The sequence below is a fragment of the Nansenia antarctica genome (genome assembly GCF_963989245.1).
Source record: "Nansenia antarctica genome assembly, chromosome: 5".
Lineage (NCBI taxonomy): Eukaryota > Metazoa > Chordata > Actinopteri > Argentiniformes > Microstomatidae > Nansenia > Nansenia antarctica.
The window spans coordinates 18,076,684-18,094,329 of record NC_137690.1 but is presented as its reverse complement, the minus strand read 5'-3'; the positions used below and the strand labels follow the sequence as shown (position 1 = coordinate 18,094,329).

General features: G+C 43.3%; 2 protein-coding genes across 2 annotated transcripts; one reads left to right on the top strand and one right to left on the bottom strand.

The window, feature by feature from the left end:
- Window positions 1-1,432: 1,432 nt before the first annotated feature.
- On the bottom strand, window positions 1,433-11,920 carry LOC308158931 (piwi-like protein 1; the record flags this gene model as incomplete). The annotated part of the gene is made up of 20 exons (XM_080532648.1): window positions 1,433-1,549; window positions 2,031-2,178; window positions 2,289-2,414; window positions 4,614-4,767; window positions 4,933-5,003; window positions 5,104-5,207; window positions 6,230-6,430; window positions 6,535-6,607; window positions 6,952-7,139; window positions 7,370-7,484; window positions 7,609-7,726; window positions 7,828-7,954; window positions 8,052-8,160; window positions 8,400-8,597; window positions 8,711-8,791; window positions 9,441-9,562; window positions 10,159-10,373; window positions 10,535-10,663; window positions 11,118-11,220; window positions 11,852-11,920. The coding sequence occupies 20 exons, from the start codon at window positions 11,918-11,920 to the stop codon at window positions 1,433-1,435; spliced, it is 2,568 nt and encodes an 855-aa protein (XP_080388774.1).
- Window positions 11,921-14,593: 2,673 nt separating this feature from the next.
- Window positions 14,594-16,622, top strand: LOC308158634 (tubulin alpha chain, testis-specific-like). Its single transcript, XM_080532314.1, has 5 exons — window positions 14,594-14,729; window positions 14,990-15,138; window positions 15,246-15,398; window positions 15,568-16,095; window positions 16,320-16,622. Exons 1-5 carry the CDS (start codon window positions 14,609-14,611, stop codon window positions 16,611-16,613), a joined length of 1,245 nt encoding a protein of 414 aa, XP_080388440.1. The 5' UTR covers window positions 14,594-14,608; the 3' UTR covers window positions 16,614-16,622.
- The last annotated feature ends 1,024 nt before the right edge of the window (window positions 16,623-17,646 follow it).

Genomic DNA, 17,646 nt, shown 5'->3' with positions numbered 1-17,646 from the left:
GTGTACTGAAGTTGACTGTTAAGATCGCAACAAAAATAATGTTATAGCCATAACATGTATAACCACAAGACAGGGGTGCAAACTGGTGATGGCCCAAAAAGGCGACACTTTTTGAGCACTAGCGGTGGTAGATGGATAGCGCTAGCACTGATGGTGGTCTCACCGGCGGTCCTAACCTTAACACCCACATAATTATGTTGAAAACAGGTTGTTTACTGTGACTGTCCTCCACACTGTCTAGAATTGTACCTAGCTGCATGAAGCTAAAAGTTATTTCAACAGCAGCGGAGTTTAGCAGACAGGAAGATTAGTTAGAAGAATAGTCATCATGTGACTTGGATGAGACGTAGACCCCCCCCCCCCCACCAAATATATTTTTTGCAAATCTACACGATTCACGTGGATGACCTATTTTGAAGTAAAAACCTGCTAATTTAGCAGAAATGTGACAAGTTTGCCCCCCTGCATATATGAGGTCATCACCACAATGACTGTAAGGGCACTAATAAGTAAAGTATTACATTATTTTTCTCTCCACCTCCTTCAAACCAACCTCATTTGCCTCCTGAGTCTTTTCACTCTCTCATTCAACAACAAACGAAAAATAAACAAGGACACAATCTTCACAAACTGTTACCCTTTTTATTGTAGTCCTCAAATAAACTGTAACGATAAAAACAACAAGGTGGTAACCATAATAATATTTAAAATGGTAAAAGAACAAAAACATTAGACTGTAAGAAATTAAATTAGATTGCCATCTTCGATGCCGTCCCATGTGTCAAAACGTGTGTGGAGCTATTGCATGTCCTTATTTGGGCGAAAAGAGAGAGGGCAGAGGGCCTCTGGGAACAAATTTGTGTTTGCAATTGTCCAGAAACCAATCAGGAATTTAGGAGGTACAGGATGGGGCATGGCCAAATGGGGGAGAGCCAATCACAGGCTAGTGTTAGGTCACCTGAATGCACAGATGCAGAGGGGGACAGGGGGACAGAGAAACCAATCAGGCTTGGCATTATTCTGCTTAAGCATCAACACTTCATAGTTAATAACAGTCTCTCTGGTGAAGTATAGAGCAGCCTGCAGTAGAGATGCACATCAGTAAGCCCTGCTGCGTGCACGTACACACACACACACACACACACACACACACACACACGTAAGAACATAGAAATTGAAAGGGAAGAACAGACATGGTTCTAAATTCCACATAGTTTTTAAACATGGACCCACCAACATCAACATGAAACATAGTCTAACAAATAAAACCCATTGGATTCTTGAGTCATAACATTGTTAACTAAAGCAACAACCAGTCAAACACTCCAAACCTCAGCCACACATACGACGAGTCCTCATCTCCATACTCTAGGATCTAGAACTCTGCTATGAATAACAAATGTCCGCTCTACCCAATGTAGCTGCTCCCCTCTCACAGGTAGTAGAGGAAGTCATCCAGCTTCATGTTGGGCTCTCTGTGGATGCTCTGTCCCACCAGGAAAGCAAGCTTGTGGGCATACTGGCAGGGTGCAGGCACTCGGATGATCCCCTGAAATAATTGGGGGAGACAAAATCAACGACAATTTATGCATCAAAAAACAACTTGCATGCCTGAAATGGGAAAACCATATGTAAATACAGTATGTTTGATTTCATAACCAATATGGATACGTATCAGTAGGTTTAAGATGTGTTTCAATGTGAACTACACCCTGTTCATGCCTGCATTTGAATTACTGACCAAGAGAATAGTTTAAGCAGACTTTTACCCTGTAAATTTGTGCATTTGTTGTTTTCATTACTCTAAAGTAGACATATCCACACACAAAGAATCATGTTATAAAACAATCTCTGAGTAAATATATCTCGCTTTGAATGCCCTGATGTTCCAAACTCCCAAGATCCCCCCCTCTCTCCCCGTCACAACAGACCTCACGTTTTGATAGCTATGATGCAGCTGCACACGAAATAATGAAAGTTCGGGTAAACCTCCCCTTTAAAACTACTACTGGAAAGACAACCCAGCATACCTGCCAGTTGAAGTACATGTGGCAGAGTTTGTAGGTCAGTTTCTGCATGTGGTCAGGCTTCAGTCCACTGCTGTCATACACCACATTGTAGTGGGTTGGGGAGACGCTTCCCTGTCTAACAGCTTGGCTGACAATGAAGAAGTCGTACCTGAAAATGGGAAATTGCAACTGTAGCCACCGTTTTAAGACTGGATAAAGCAGACATAGCACATCTCTGAAAAAACTACATATTTTCTGAATTGCGTATTGAATCGATACCATTCTGGGCGGGTGACCTCAGTGTCGATGACTGTTCCAGGGGGTGGGTTGGCCATCTTGCCGCCAACTTGGGCAAAGAACCTGGAACTGATCCGCTTCTTCACAACCACCACTGTGAGTTTGGGTCTAGGAGGGGAAGAGAGAAAATACGATCAGAATGATTGGTGATTTAATGTGTTAAAGGGAACCCTGGTTATTAAGACACAGTGTTTCCTCTATATGCATTGATTCGTGGCGGGCCGCCACAAATACATTTTCTCCGCCACTAATTGATTCAGGCTGCGCAACGAGAAAGGCAGCGAGGAATTATGATCGGAGAATAGAAAAAGAAAAAGCAGATTTAAGCTAGATTTAGGCCGCTTTCAGACCTACATTTCGTTCCGATTTCGTTCCGATGTTGCAAATATCTGACTGTTTTTCCTGAGAAGGCTGAGGTCTTTCGGTGTCTGCAACAAGCTGCTGCAAATGTTTTATCAGTCGGTGGTTGCCAGCGTTCTGTTCTTCGCCGTGGCCTGCTGGGGTGGAAACATCTGTGCCAGGGATGCTGCGAAGCTAAACAAACTGGTGAAGAAGGCCAGCTCTGTGGTGGGGACCGGGCTGGACAGCCTAGAGGTGGTGGCAGAACAGAGGATGGGGAAAAAACTGGCGGCCATGCTGGCCAATCCCTCCCACCCAATGTACTGCGAGCTGGCGGGGATGAGGAGCAAGTTCAGCCACAGATTTGTTCTCCCCCGTCAAAGTACAAAAAGATTTGGACAGTCCTTTGTTCCAGCTGCACTCCGACTCTACAACCAGGCCCTGCAGGGTGGGGGAGACCTGGAGCTGGAACTTTGGAACTTGGAACTTTTTACTTATTGAGCCTGCACTGTTTTATGTATTTTATTGAATGTTTTCTGTTTTCTGTATTGAATGTTTTCTGCCCTAACTGAGCTGTTTGACAACAAAATTTCCCCATTGGGGACAATAAAGGTTTTCAATCAATCAATCAATCAATCAATCAAATAACCTCGTCGGCAACGCGCTTGCAAAGCAATTTTGTGATTGGTCAGAATTTAGCGGATTTCAGGAAATCCCTCTCCTCTCCCTTCGCCCGTCGCCGGTCCCTTTAATCCCGTATCCTAATCGAAAATGCAACATCAGCGACGACTGTGGGTTATTGCATTTACTGCTGTTCTCTGGTTCATGTGCTTATACCAGTGCTCAGTATACAAGTATTTTAAATGAACATTCGTAATGTAGTCTCTGATGTTCATGGTCAACTAAATCAGGCTATTTTGTGAAACAAATAATGTTCCCGCAAATGGGTTAACCGAGCAGCCTCGCACCTAACGCTAGCATCGAACTATTCATAGCATAAACGTTGGTAAATGTCATAAACGACACAGTATTGGCAGGGGAAAAGAAGGGGAGTCGAATTTTTATTGACAACGGATGCTGGAAAAACATGCAGCTAAAATTCAGGGAACATTTGGACAATAAGAGACACAAGGTGTGGTCGCATGGTCTAATTACAGGGCAATATGCGCGGGGCAACAATTATCTATAGCCTCTAAAATCACCACGAACAGAACGGCAGAGGTACGGGTAAGCAGGGCTCATGTCGGTGTCATCAAAGGTAAAAGTTGGTTTTCTTTAACTCAGCTGATAGCATTACCTTGCTGTTGGTTGTTTACCGAATGCTCCATCTGACTGTCACACTGTGATTTTACTTGTGTAAACAGTTAATGAGTAACGTTAGACGGTTTTGTGCGTGTACTCTCATGTAGGCTTGCAATACTTTGTATTGATGAGCTGATCTTTCATTGTGACTGTAAGTCGCAAGTTTATATTCTACGGATGTTGTTCAGTGCTGTATGCGCGTTCCCGGTTCCCTGTGTACTTCATATTCGATGAGCTGATGATCTTTCTCTGTGTGTGTGTGTGTGTGTGTGTGTGTGTGTGTGTCTTGGGCGTATCTGTCAGTCACATGTATATGTTCAGTGCTGTATGCGCGTTCCGCATGTTCTGCTGCAGCTGTAGGATATCTTGGTATTTGATCACCTTCTATATAAAAATCACCGTTTTTTTTATGTTGCCACCCTTTCGTTTTTGGTGAAATTACGTCTTTGTTTTGAGCGCCAGTGCGCGTTTCATGTGCGTGCAAAATTTTTTTTTTTACCACTCCGCCACTAATGTGAAAAATCCTAGAGGAAACACTGAAGATATGTAGGCCTTAATACGCTCTAATTGCCATCTCGTACTAAAATATGTTGGTAGAAAGACATGAACAATTTTGATTATGTTAGAAATCCTCAATTAAGGTGTAGGTCCTTAAGGTCCTCTTACGTGTAGTCCTTTCCCATGGTGCTGATTGAGTCCAGGATCTGTGGCACTTCGTAGTTGACCACACTCTGCAGCATCCCGTCCCCCACTCCGTCTCTGTAGATAATGATGCGTGAGGGCAGGCACTGGTTGTGCTTCAGCCAGGCCTTCAGTGCACCTGGGAAAGAGAGCCTGCACTTAGGATACTAGGGATCATTCTCATGCTTCTCTGAGGGATTATGTTGAAAAGAAGACTTGGAAGACATTGTTACAATGTGGCAGTCAGTGGTCAATTTTGATATGGTATCTTATTTGAAATGCTTTGTTGTTTCATTGAACTTGCCTTGCAAAGCCACTTTCAAGCCATCCATGATCTCCTGACCACGGCTCTGAACCACACACTTGGAGAACCACCTGGAAAACAAGAGGAATCAGTTGGTACTGGCTACCAACATTGGTGGTAAAGAGCACATTCATAACCCAAGGCCATGCTTCTCCATGCTCATCCACATACCTGGACATGCCCTTGTTGAGACTGGCCACCAGAGCTCCAATGGACCTATTCCCTGCAGCTATGTCGTGGTAGCAGTCAATGCCCACGATCATCAGCTGCTGGAGCTGTGAAACAGAGCTGAAAGTTACACCTTACAAAGTTTGGTTTAGCACATGCTTCTATTGAGATACATGGGGTGGAACATAAGATTGTGGATGGAGATCACATAGGTGTGAAATGTGTGGTTGTAGAAATAGAACACGCTGTAGAAATTGTACCTGCACCCATGTGAGGTAGTCAGTCAGATAAATGTTATCCACATTAAAAAGGGAAAGTTTATCCAAAATTCATGTTCATGTGTATTTCTGGTCAATCCATAATGCATACCGTCTATCATCATTTCAAAACGTATCATAGCTATCAAAACTCAAAGTCTATGTTTACTTCCTAAAAAAGCCCCAGAGTTAATATAATCTGGAATCGGGAATCTTGAGCAATTTGGAACATCAGGACTGATGACGGCATTCAAAGCGAGATATCTTGACCGTTTATATATATATACTGTATATCTTCATCGTTTTGTTTTTTTGAAATTAGTTTTTCAGATTTTATCCCCTTTTTCACCCAATTTGGTATCCAATTGAACCCAACCTAGCATCCAATTATCCCCTGCCTATTGCGTAGGATCCGCCGCACGACCCCGTGGCCGGCAGTCCCAGAGGAGATCGCCAGGCAGACTAGCTGACTGGCTCCTCGAGCCCAGCACCGTTATTCCGGCACCCCGGGGGCGCTGTTGCGCGACGGATCCTTGTCCGGAAATATTCCTATACCGCCCTCGGGAGCGGCCGCTCAATATGCCGCTCCCTGTGTGTGCCCCGGCCATATCCGGGTCTGGCGAGCTGGGATTCGATCCCAGTCCCCGGTGGGCAGCTTGCACTAGTGGCTAGTGCTTAGACCGCTACACCACCGCGGGGCACATCTTCATCGTTTTTAATGTGTCTATTGAATAATGAAAACAACAAATAATAAAATTCCACTTTAAACTTATCATGAGCATTGGTCTGTATGTGCACAGCCGTTTTTTTATATACTGGGCCCCAACAACATTTGTGACTTTGGGTTTATTTCAATTCACTGTGCGACTTACTGGGATCTCCACACTCCAGAGCTCTCCTCCCATCTTGCAGTTCATCTGCAGGGCAATCTTGGTGGCCACAGTCATGACGACCTGTTGGCGGGAAAGGGTGCGAGCCAACACACACTGGCTGGGGGTGGGACAGTCCACACACAGGTACTTCTTCACACTGTCATACTTATCCTTCCTGTTGCTGGGGAGGATCACCACCACCTGAGGAGGTAACACACATGCTTTAGTCCTCATTCAACACCTAGAGGTGGTTACCTGGACACAGATTAAGACGATTGCTAGACATGTTATGCTCAGAGACTAACCATCTGGGTGGTCTCTGTAACGTTGTGCTGCAGAGCCCTGAGCAGAGACTCCTGGCGGTCCTCGTACTCCACCCTGTACACAGACCAAAACTGTCAAAGCACTGGGACATCTAACCAATGGGACTTCCACTGATGATAACATGTTCATTTTCAGATAACACCCAAGTATGATTGGCAAAGAATACTCAAGGCTTTGTAAAACACCTGTGGTACAATACTGCAGCTTAAAGTGCTCATTAACTCAAGCTTGGAACCTTAATTCTAGCTGTGCCCATTCACAGCTGGACTCACCGTTGTAATTAACTTAGGTATCATATGTTGCTCCCTGCCACTAGGTGGTGCTATAGCACTGTGTGTGTGTGTGTGTGTGTGTGTGTGCCTCCTTCCAGTCTCCTCCAACCCAGAGTGAGAACTCACATAACAGGCCTCTGCATGCGGATGCCCATGGGTGGGGACACCTTATTTAAGCCGTCCAGGAGGGCGTGGGCTACGTCAGCGTTGCGGTGGGTAAAGAACATGATCCAGTTGTCCAGTGGCCGGCTGCTGATCAGGGGGATCCCCCTCATTTCTTTGGACCAGTCTGCTGCCCAAGCGTTGTAGTCGTACTGGGAGACAAAAGAAAAAGAAAAAAAAAGGGTTTTGAGTTTGTTGCAATCACAGATTATGACAGGCATATAGGCCTACATGCAAATACATGACCAGCAAACATTCTTGTTTGGAGCTAGATCAGTACATGTTGCAGTAAAACAGAAATGTTTAGCAAGAGCTTCAAACTGCAGGTAACAAGTACTGTAATAAGCCACACTGGGGACATCATTTCTGATGTATTCAATACCGATCTGGATCCTTGGATAATCCTCTCAGTAGGGAGGACTCTGCCTGTGAGGTTCAGGAGTTTGTTGTCAAAGTTGAGCCCCCAGGTATTAATTTCAGCCTCAGCCTCAGGGTTCCTGCAAGGTGGTCAGTTTTGCAATCAACGTTGTGATATCAATATTGTAACCACTTAAAGCTGGGGTGTAGAGTCAACATTACATCAGTGCAAGGCATAGTCAAACCATATAGAGTGTGACGTACTTGTGGATGTTATTGACAAAGCGATTGAGACGCTGCTCCCTCTGCTCTGGGTTCAGTCTGGTGTGGGTGGCCAGGTCCTTCATGATGTTGAAGTCACTGCGCATCTTGTCCGTCAGGCCTATTAAAAAAAAAAAAAAAATAGCAGTGTATATAATACTAAAATAAATACTGTCCATAAGTAGTGTTTGTGAGGTTTCTCTAGTGTCAAGTCAGTGGTACCTGTAAGGTAGCAGAACTCAGGGATGAGCATGGCTGGGCCAGGGGGCGGCCCCCCAGAAGGGCCCATCTTCTTCACATGGCTTACCAGAAGGGCCTGCCGGTTGTCGGTGATGTCCAGACTATATTGCTGAATGAAAGTGTTAAATCATAATGAGTTCAGTGGTTACTGTGACACATGGTCAGTGATATGGTCTGATAGTTTAAGTTAATGAGACAACACCTACAGTTTTGTAGTATTCTTTGAAGGAGATGTCAGAGTCCCCTCTCTTGAATGTGTTAGTAGGAGTGTGGTCCCATGCGATATCATCAATCCTGTAGGTCTTGTTATTGTACCTGAGAGAAAAAATTCCCATAGACAGTTGGTTGTTATAAATGTGAATGTTTCTTTGCAACAATGTAAAAGTGGTTATTATAAGGTTGAATAAACATTTAGTTTAAAAAAAAAAAAAAAATATGAATATGCACAAATCTAAGTAGAGCTTAGTGCTTAGTACCTACTCTGCATTACTGTAAAGCGTTACCGTAGAGAAACAACAGTTGTATCTCTGCGTTCATCTAGTGGTGGGTCTTACTTGGTGAGGACAATTTGGCCCACCAGCTCCTTGGTGCAGGCCTCCATGAAGCGCTGGTCCCCACACTGCTGCTTGAGATTGCCCATGAAAGCGAGCACTGTTTCACTGCGCAGCACCTTGTGGCTCACATCCATACTTAGCATGATGCCCGACTCATACTGCAGGATGGTGGTGGTGAAGCCAGGCCAGATGGTCAGTCTGAAGAGCACATGCATACAACATGCCACACAACGAAGGACACAACAACATCTTTATTCTGTCTCTTTTGTCTTTATGGGTAAAACCACTGCCGAGACAGGTAAGGCACAGACCTGTGCTGTGGGATATTGAGTGGTTCATTTGGGTCGTAGTAATGGCGTCCAATTTGTTGCATGTTTAGTATCCGCAGCACCCTAGAACAAACAGAGAAAAACATTTTTACAGACAATGACGGAATAGAGACCGACAGAGAATGAATGAATGAATGAATGAATGAATGGTCTTTATTGTCATTGATATAGTACAGGTACCAAACAACGAAATTTGGGAGGGGGGGCTCCCCTGGTGCTAGGAAAAAAACTAAAAACAAGAAGGGAAAAGAGCTGGTTTACATAAATAAAGGCTATGTACACTATCCACTATACTATACTATACAAATTAAAACACTGTGCTGTACTCTATGCTATGCTATACCTATTCTAACATTTCCTATCTCTGAACCTTATGTACCCGAGGGTTGTCATATTGCACATAGTGTTATTGCACATTCATTTAAAGTGTCGCAGTTTGCAGGTTTGAAATGTTCACAGTTGTGTTTCAGTATTGCACTTGATTTCAATCTAGTAGCTGCCATCAAATTGTCTAGATTGTCCAGGGCCTAGAACCTAGGTCTTTGCTGTGTTCAGGGCCTGAATGGCCCTGGGGTAGAAGCTGAGCTTCAGTCTGTTTGTCCTTGCGAACATGGTCCTGAACCGCCTGTCCGAGGGCAGCCGAGCAAAGAAACGTGAGTTTGTGTCTTATTATAGGTCAACACAACCATAACCTTTCACTGGGTGCTCTGACCTTCTGAAGATGATGTTGTAGAACTGCAGGCACACTGGAGAGGTGGGTGGCAGCTCATTGGTCAGAGTGATCGTGATCTGGACATCCTCTCCATGGTTGGTCCGAGACTGAAGTACAGTTTCCTACAAAATACAATGGAAGCTCTGTGTCAAGGTTTCTCAATGAATTACAATTAGAACATGCTTCTCAAAACAGCATGTGGGAGCTGATCCATTAGATGTTGTGTGGCCTGTAATTGTCCTGTGGCTTCTATGTGCTTGAAATGTCGCTGCCCCCATAAGTGTGTATGTGGTGTTTGTTGTAGCCCCTTCAATCACCTCAGCTTGCTTGTCAAGTGTGATGTTGGGGTACCTTGTCTCAGCCACGTGTTCTTAGAATATTTAAATGTTTTATTTTAACTAATGACGTTACTTTTCAGGATGCCATGTTGCAACTGGCCGGGGACTTCAGCTGAAAATTAGCCGACTAGGCTAACGCTGCCTTTTTTACTGTATTTTATATGGTTCATGTATTTGGATTGTCCTCGATATAATAAACTAATAAACTAAACTAAACTAGATCATACTGTAGTTAGTATGTTTTTCACTCTTGCTCCAACAATTAACAGTTAACTACTTTGACAAGTTCTTACATGCCGTTTGGTAAATTATGATCTTAGTCTATCACAAATCCGAGTGATAGAGCCATCAGAAGAACCGAACCCTCTCGTGTACTGTACCCGGTTCTCAAGTCTGTGAGGCAGGAAGAGGAGGGCTCCATCAAAGGTGCGGGCTGAGCCTAGCGTCTCGTTATGATGATACAAGAGGGCAGAACGCAGGCGGCGGGACTCTATGGGGGGCTTGTAGTCCACATGGTACTGGTAAAGCACCCACTGAGGGCGGGAAAGGATGCGGAAGAAGTTGGCTTTCAGTTGAATAGGAGAGCCAGAGGAACCTGAAGACATATCACAGATGACAGCATTATATTACAGAAAACAGAACAATGACATTCTTCTGCAATGGGTTTAATGAGGATTTCATACATGGATTTATCATGTTGTTCATTATTCTAAAACTACACTATAATTGTGACCATGTAATGGCTGGCTAACACACCAGTCTTGGATTCCTTGACATGCTCCATGGCCTGCCTGGTGTTGATTCCTACATCATGGAAATCACCACGGCGTCCACCCCTCTCTCCGATCTTCACCTGCTGAAAGCCTGAAGATATCTTAAGAAGATCTGTGGAAACAAAGGGCAGAGAAATAATGCAGTTTCACTCACTCTCATTTCACATTAAACACATTGATTGAACACATTTCAAATGTAAAATGTTAGGCTTGACTACTGGTATAGGAGAGGAATAATTAAAAGTAAAAGTGCACTTAAGGCTTGACAGGTAGACCATATGCGCAGAAAGACATGATTAATCAATGCTTGCAGTAACGTTTCTGTTCACTGTTTTCGTTCCCTCAACTCTCAAATCCGCTCGCCATGAACAAACATTTGAACAAGTTACAGAAGCAACTGCGTTCCAGACAAACTCGACCTCCAACTCAATGGAACGCATCATACACTGAAAATTCACTGGTGCATATTGAACCGTGGATGGCGAACCATACAGTTCAATATAAACAGAGAACCGTTGCACCCCTAATATGCATTAGCTACTTTAAATGACCATAGAACACAGCACCTTCTGAGGACACAAGTCCCGGGGCAATGTTCTGTCTTCCACGACCCACAAGTTGACCCTCAGAAGTGGAGTGAACTGGCCGTGCTTCCTCCTGAGGGGGAGCCTTTAAGAAAAAACATTAAAATGTAATCAAAAATACTTTATTGAAAGCCCTTACCAGTTCCTATAATAACTCATGTTTCATATCAACAACACTCCACAAAATGACTGTGAAAACTCATAAAGGTAAGTGAAGTAATCTTAACCACTCAATTAGCAGTGCAAGAGCATTCAAATACAGTCAGAACTGAATTAATGATATGCCTAAAAACTATTACAGTGACAGAATACAATAGTGACCTTATAAATTCAGCATTACATTTGTTGTCTTCTGGCAGAGATGCCATCATAGGATTATTTAGCCTGATCCATTCTCATCCTATTATATTTATATCGAGGATACACTACACAATTTATAAAATCTTCATACCGGAAAACCTCTGACATTTTGTGATCACCCTTGCCCAAATTATTGTGTCTTGCTGTTGCTCTCTCCAAGATCAGGGGTTCTCACATCACACATTTAAATGTATACATTTACATAAGATTTGACCATCAAGACCCTACAGTAGCCTCAATTCATACAGCCATGTTGGTACAGCCATGCGTAACGGCGAAATCCTGTGGGCAGAATTAATTCCTACAATATGTTGGTAATTGATGTGTATAAGGATTCTTAATGAACTCACCGACACCGCCCCTGGTGGCCCAGTCTCTTGACCGCGTGCAAGACCCCTCGACCTTGCTCTGGCTCGACCCGTCATTTTAGGTTTTGGATTACGGTAACACTGGAGTGGAACTGGAAGAAACATACAGATTAAACTTCTCATTCTACAATTTTAACATAGCAAAGTTTGACATGACTACCACGTGTACATTTGAACACAGTTAAAGACAGTCACGAGCACATGTCGCGACCACATACTGGCGCAAAGTGCTGCTGCACGAGGCAAGAGACCAGACGTAGCTAGCTAACTAACAACCACTTTGTAGTTCATAAATTAGCTAATGGAGTCATCGTTGCTTCTGTAGTCTACAGTTAAAATTCATTGCTTTAGATGTATTAATTACTAACTGGCTAATATTATTGAACATTTAAACATTGCGTTAGAACAGGCGGCCTGTCTAAACTAGCTCGCTAAAATCACAACTGGACTTGAAACCATCTCGTGTGGTTTCTCAATTAAAAGCTTATATTCTTTAATTACTTTGACAGTGATTATCTGGCAGCATGTAAGGTCATAAACATCGTGTAGCTAGCTCTATTTTCTCACAGAACACCTTAGATGTACTTACATGGTGACTTGACTTCTTTCAACTCTCAATTGTCTGTGAGACGAACTGTGTCAGGTGATTTATAGGGCGCATCACCCTGAGTATCACTGCGCACGTCATACAATTCTCCTGTCATTCATTGGTTCACAGAATACTGAATTCTATAAATATTTTATTTATTCAATACACGGGCATTATTTTCGACTCAAAGGAAGTAAAACAAATGTCTTACTATACACTGTACATATACTCTTTGTATAGTAGGCTTACTAGGCTATACAGTTGGGTAGGAGAGAGAACTATATTTTGGTAGTGTAATAGCGCAGTAATCACTACGACCATGGACATTTCGGGAGACAGCTCCCTCCCCTTTTCATAATCTCGTCACATGCGATTTGCTCCAATCTAATTATGTCCACTAGTTGGTATAGTCCGGTTAATATGTGAAAAAATAGTTCACTTTTTCATAAAAGCACCAAACTTGGTACACTTGTACAGTTTGTTGTCCTGAAAATTTTCAGACGTGGAGCCCTCGCAAAAACTCTTCCTAGTGGCCATGGCGGGCATTTTCCTTTCCGCCATAGCCGCATTGTGCTTCATATCTCCTCAACCAAACATGATAACACAGAACAGGTGATGTCTACCCCCATGTTTTGAAGGTCAAGGATTACAATGATACCATATACAACATCATAAAATGTTCTGGTGAATAGTTAGTGGTGAAATCAGTGACGTTGTGACTGAGAATGATTAAAATGAAATCGCAATATCTGAGAATATGCATATTCAATTTTCATAATATATTTCATATAATAATTTATTTACTATAGTTCTCTAAGTCCAGAATTGTCTATTAGGCTATGAATGTAGGTATTTCAGTTGTTGCACCTTACTTGGAAAGTGTTGACAGAGTGGATGTGGTGTGGGACTGCTATGAAGCATTAATTAATTAACTAAAAATTAAATTAAATTACAATTAAAAATTATAATTAATTAATTAATTATGAAGCAAACAGCTTAAAGTCCCAGACAAGACAGAAGCGAGGAACGGGCACAAGAACAAGAGTGGATGGAAAAAACTAGATAGACTAGTGCAGAACACAAGAGGCAGATGGAGAGTAAAACCCAAAGCTGGGTGTATTTATTGATTCCGGGGAATAGGGGCAGAGCTTCTATAGTGAAGCAGGCAGATCAGGAGGGTCAGCAAGCAGGGCAGGCAGGTAGAGAGGGCAGGCAGGGCAGGGCAGTGCAGGCAGAGAGGGCAGGCAAGTTCACTCCAAAGTGCTCTTAGATGTCCCCAAAGATCACGTGATTTGAAGCCCTATTTTATGCTGCAGAGAGTGCCATCCATCAGTGACGCCATCTCTGACTGATTGGAGTTCAAAAACAATACATGGGGCATGACTCGCATGTGACATGACATGATACATAATAATAATAATTATTATTATTATTATTATAATAATTATAATAATTATAATTATAATAATTACTTAATTTCGAAGAAAAACAAATAGGTAGATTGATCCAATCAAAACAAGACAACCGAGTAACAGCCGTTAATGAAGTTTACTTTTGAAAATCCAATTCATGGTCCAATGGTAAAAGAGAAAATATTGATTGATGGGACTGAAACATTTATTTGTACGAAATAATAGCCAATTGGGTTAAAAGGGGGCGGGTTCTTTGACGCACCTATACGTGTGAGCAGCCGTTATTCATGTGACATATTTGGCCATTATTCATCGCGAGTAACGAAGCCAGTGAAACAGGATTGTGTAAATTAGCTAGCTAGCAACAGGCATTATTCACTAACTAAAAAACGTATTTCTGTCATACACAGTTACTACTTTGAATCCTCATCAACATGGTAAGTTTTACTAGCTAGCTAAGGAGTACATTGTCTTGTGGTTTTCAAAGTAGGTAAGCTAGCTAGCCGGCTAGTAAGCAAGTCCAGTTTAGCTAGCTACTAGCCAGACATTGTCTTAACGAAGTAAATCTTTCTGTGGCAAATGAACGACATTGAATGCGAGATTGTGGTGTCTCAAAATCGATTTGGTTTTTTCTCCCTCTAGCGTGAGTGCATCTCCATCCATGTCGGCCAGGCCGGAGTGCAGATCGGGAATGCCTGCTGGGAGCTGTACTGCCTGGAGCATGGGATCCAGCCCGACGGACAGATGCCGAGTGACAAAACCATCGGCGGGGGGGACGACTCCTTCAACACCTTCTTCAGCGAGACAGGGGCCGGAAAACACGTCCCTCGGACTGTGTTTGTGGATCTGGAACCAACTGTCGTTGGTATGGTTGAACAATTATGCACTTATTCTCAGAATAGTGAATCTGAATCTGACAGAATCTGCAACAACAACAAAAAATCGGTGAACTTGTTATTTCTAGTTCATGTGCATTGCAACCTAATGTTAATTAGTTACAGGTGCTTTTTAGCTAGCGATAACAATGCTAAACTAATGCTTAGCCAGCTAATGAGTCCTGGTATGTAATGTAGTAAATGTACCAATGTAATGTTAATGCGCGAGCACGCTGTGATGTGTCTGCAGACGAAGTCCGCACGGGGACGTACCGGCAGCTTTTCCACCCGGAGCAGCTGATCACCGGTAAGGAGGATGCCGCTAACAACTACGCCCGAGGCCACTACACCATCGGTAAAGAGATCGTGGACCTGGTGATGGACAGAGTTCGCAAGCTGGTTAGTGTTGTCATGATTTTATTAACAATTGATTGTGGTATTGCGCTTTAAACCTGTTAAAGGCCTGATTCACAAACCCTTCTGCCCTGTGATTTGACTGTCCCCAGTCGGACCGGTGCACCGGGCTGCAGGGCTTCCTCATCTTCCACAGCTTTGGCGGCGGAACTGGCTCAGGCTTTGCCTCTCTGCTCATGCAGAGGCTGTCGGTTGACTATGGCAAAAAATCTAAGCTGCAGTTCGCCATTTACCCTGCTCCTCGGGTATTGCAGTGCTTTGGGATCACCACTTCAGTAGATTATTTGATGAATTGCAGTAATTTATAATTTATTTATATTTCCTGGAATTAATATATCATGATCCGTAAGTAAACATTTTTGGGGGAGTATCTCTCTAAAAGTTATTTTCTCTACTCCTTTTGTATGTGTTCAGATCTCCACAGCAGTGGTGGAGCCCTACAACTCTATCCTGACCACCCACACTACACTGGAGCACTCGGACTGCGCTTTCATGGTCGACAATGAAGCCACCTACGACATCTGCCGCTGCAACCTGGACATTGAGCGGCCGACCTACACCAACCTCAACCGCCTTATCAGCCAGATCGTCTCCTCCATCACTGCCTCACTGCGCTTCGATGGAGCGCTCAATGTGGACCTCACCGAGTTCCAGACCAACCTGGTGCCTTACCCCCGCATCCACTTCCCGCTGGTCACCTACGCGCCTGTAATCTCAGCTGAGAAGGCCTACCATGAGCAGCTCTCTGTGGCAGAGATCACCAACGCCTGCTTTGAGCCCGCCAACCAGATGGTGAAGTGTGACCCGCGCCATGGGAAGTACATGGCCTGTTGCATGCTGTACCGTGGGGATGTAGTTCCCAAGGATGTCAACGCCGCCATTGCTACCATCAAGACCAAACGCACCATTCAGTTTGTGGACTGGTGTCCTACAGGCTTCAAGGTAAACACCCATTTGAAGCTCATGATTACTGCAGTGGACACTGATTTTTATTCTCCCAAAAAGTGTTTTGTGTGCAAATTAATCATGATGCCCACTTGAAAAAAAACAAATAATTTTGGTATATTTATTTACTGCAGTTGATATGTCTTTTAACCATCACCTGAATTATTTTTGTCAAGTATGATTGTTGGTTTCTCAACTGCTTTCTTGTGCCCTTACTGCAGGTGGGCATCAACTACCAGCCACCCACTGTGGTGCCAGGGGGAGACCTGGCCAAGGTGCAGAGGGCGGTGTGCATGCTTAGCAACACCACGGCCATCGCTGAAGCTTGGGCACGCCTTGATCACAAGTTTGACCTGATGTACGCCAAGCGTGCTTTTGTCCACTGGTATGTGGGCGAGGGCATGGAGGAGGGAGAGTTCTCAGAGGCCAGAGAGGACCTGGCAGCCCTGGAGAAGGACTATGAGGAGGTCGGAGTCGACTCTGTGGAGGGAGAAGCTGAGGAAGGGGACGAGTGACCCCACTCATTCAACACATTTTGCAGTGTTCTCTGCTGTTAATTATTAATAGGAGGTGGTGGCACCCTCTCAATGATATTTGGTCTTTTCTTTGATACTAACCTCTGAACTAAATCTGTTATTAAAGAAATAAATACAGTATAGCATGTCATGTTTATTTGCGTCCATGACATTTTTATTAAAATATTATTCACTTATTGTAAATCTTCCACACAGTGTTCTCTGCTGTTAATTATTAATAAAGTTATGTTTTGTCCATATGTTATTTGTTATTTTTTATCACGTAAAAAGTTTATGTTAAGTAAGGTATTCAGCTTGGAGTTTATACTTAAAAACGTAATATATTAACGGTCCTATGCATAGATATAGAAACGGTCCTATGCATAGATATAGTAACGGTCCTATAGATATAGTAACGGTCCTATGCATAGATATAGAAACGGTCCTATGCATAGATATAGTAACGGTCCTATGCATAGACATAGAAACGGTCCTATGCATAGATATAGTAACTGTCCTATGCATAGACATAGCAACGGTCCTATGCATAGATATAGAAACGGTCCTATGCATAGATATAGAAACGGTCCTATGCATAGATAGAGAAACGGTCCTATGCAGAGATATAGAAACGGTCCTATGCATAGATGTAGAAACGGTCCTATGCATAGATATAGAAACGGTCCTATGCATAGATATAGAAACGGTCCTATGCATAGATATAGAAACGGTCCTATGCATAGATATAGAAACGGTCCTAGGCATAGATATAGAAACGGTCCTATGCATAGATATAGAAACGGTCCTATGCATAGATATAGAAACGGTCCTAGGCATAGATATAGAAACGGTCCTATGCATAGATATAGAAACGGTCCTATGCATAGATATAGTAACGGTCCTATGCATAGATATAGTAACGGTCCTATGCATAGATATAGAAACGGTCCTATGCATAGATATAGTAACGGTCCTATGCAGAGATATAGAAACGGTCCTATGCATAGATATAGAAACGGTCCTATGCATAGAT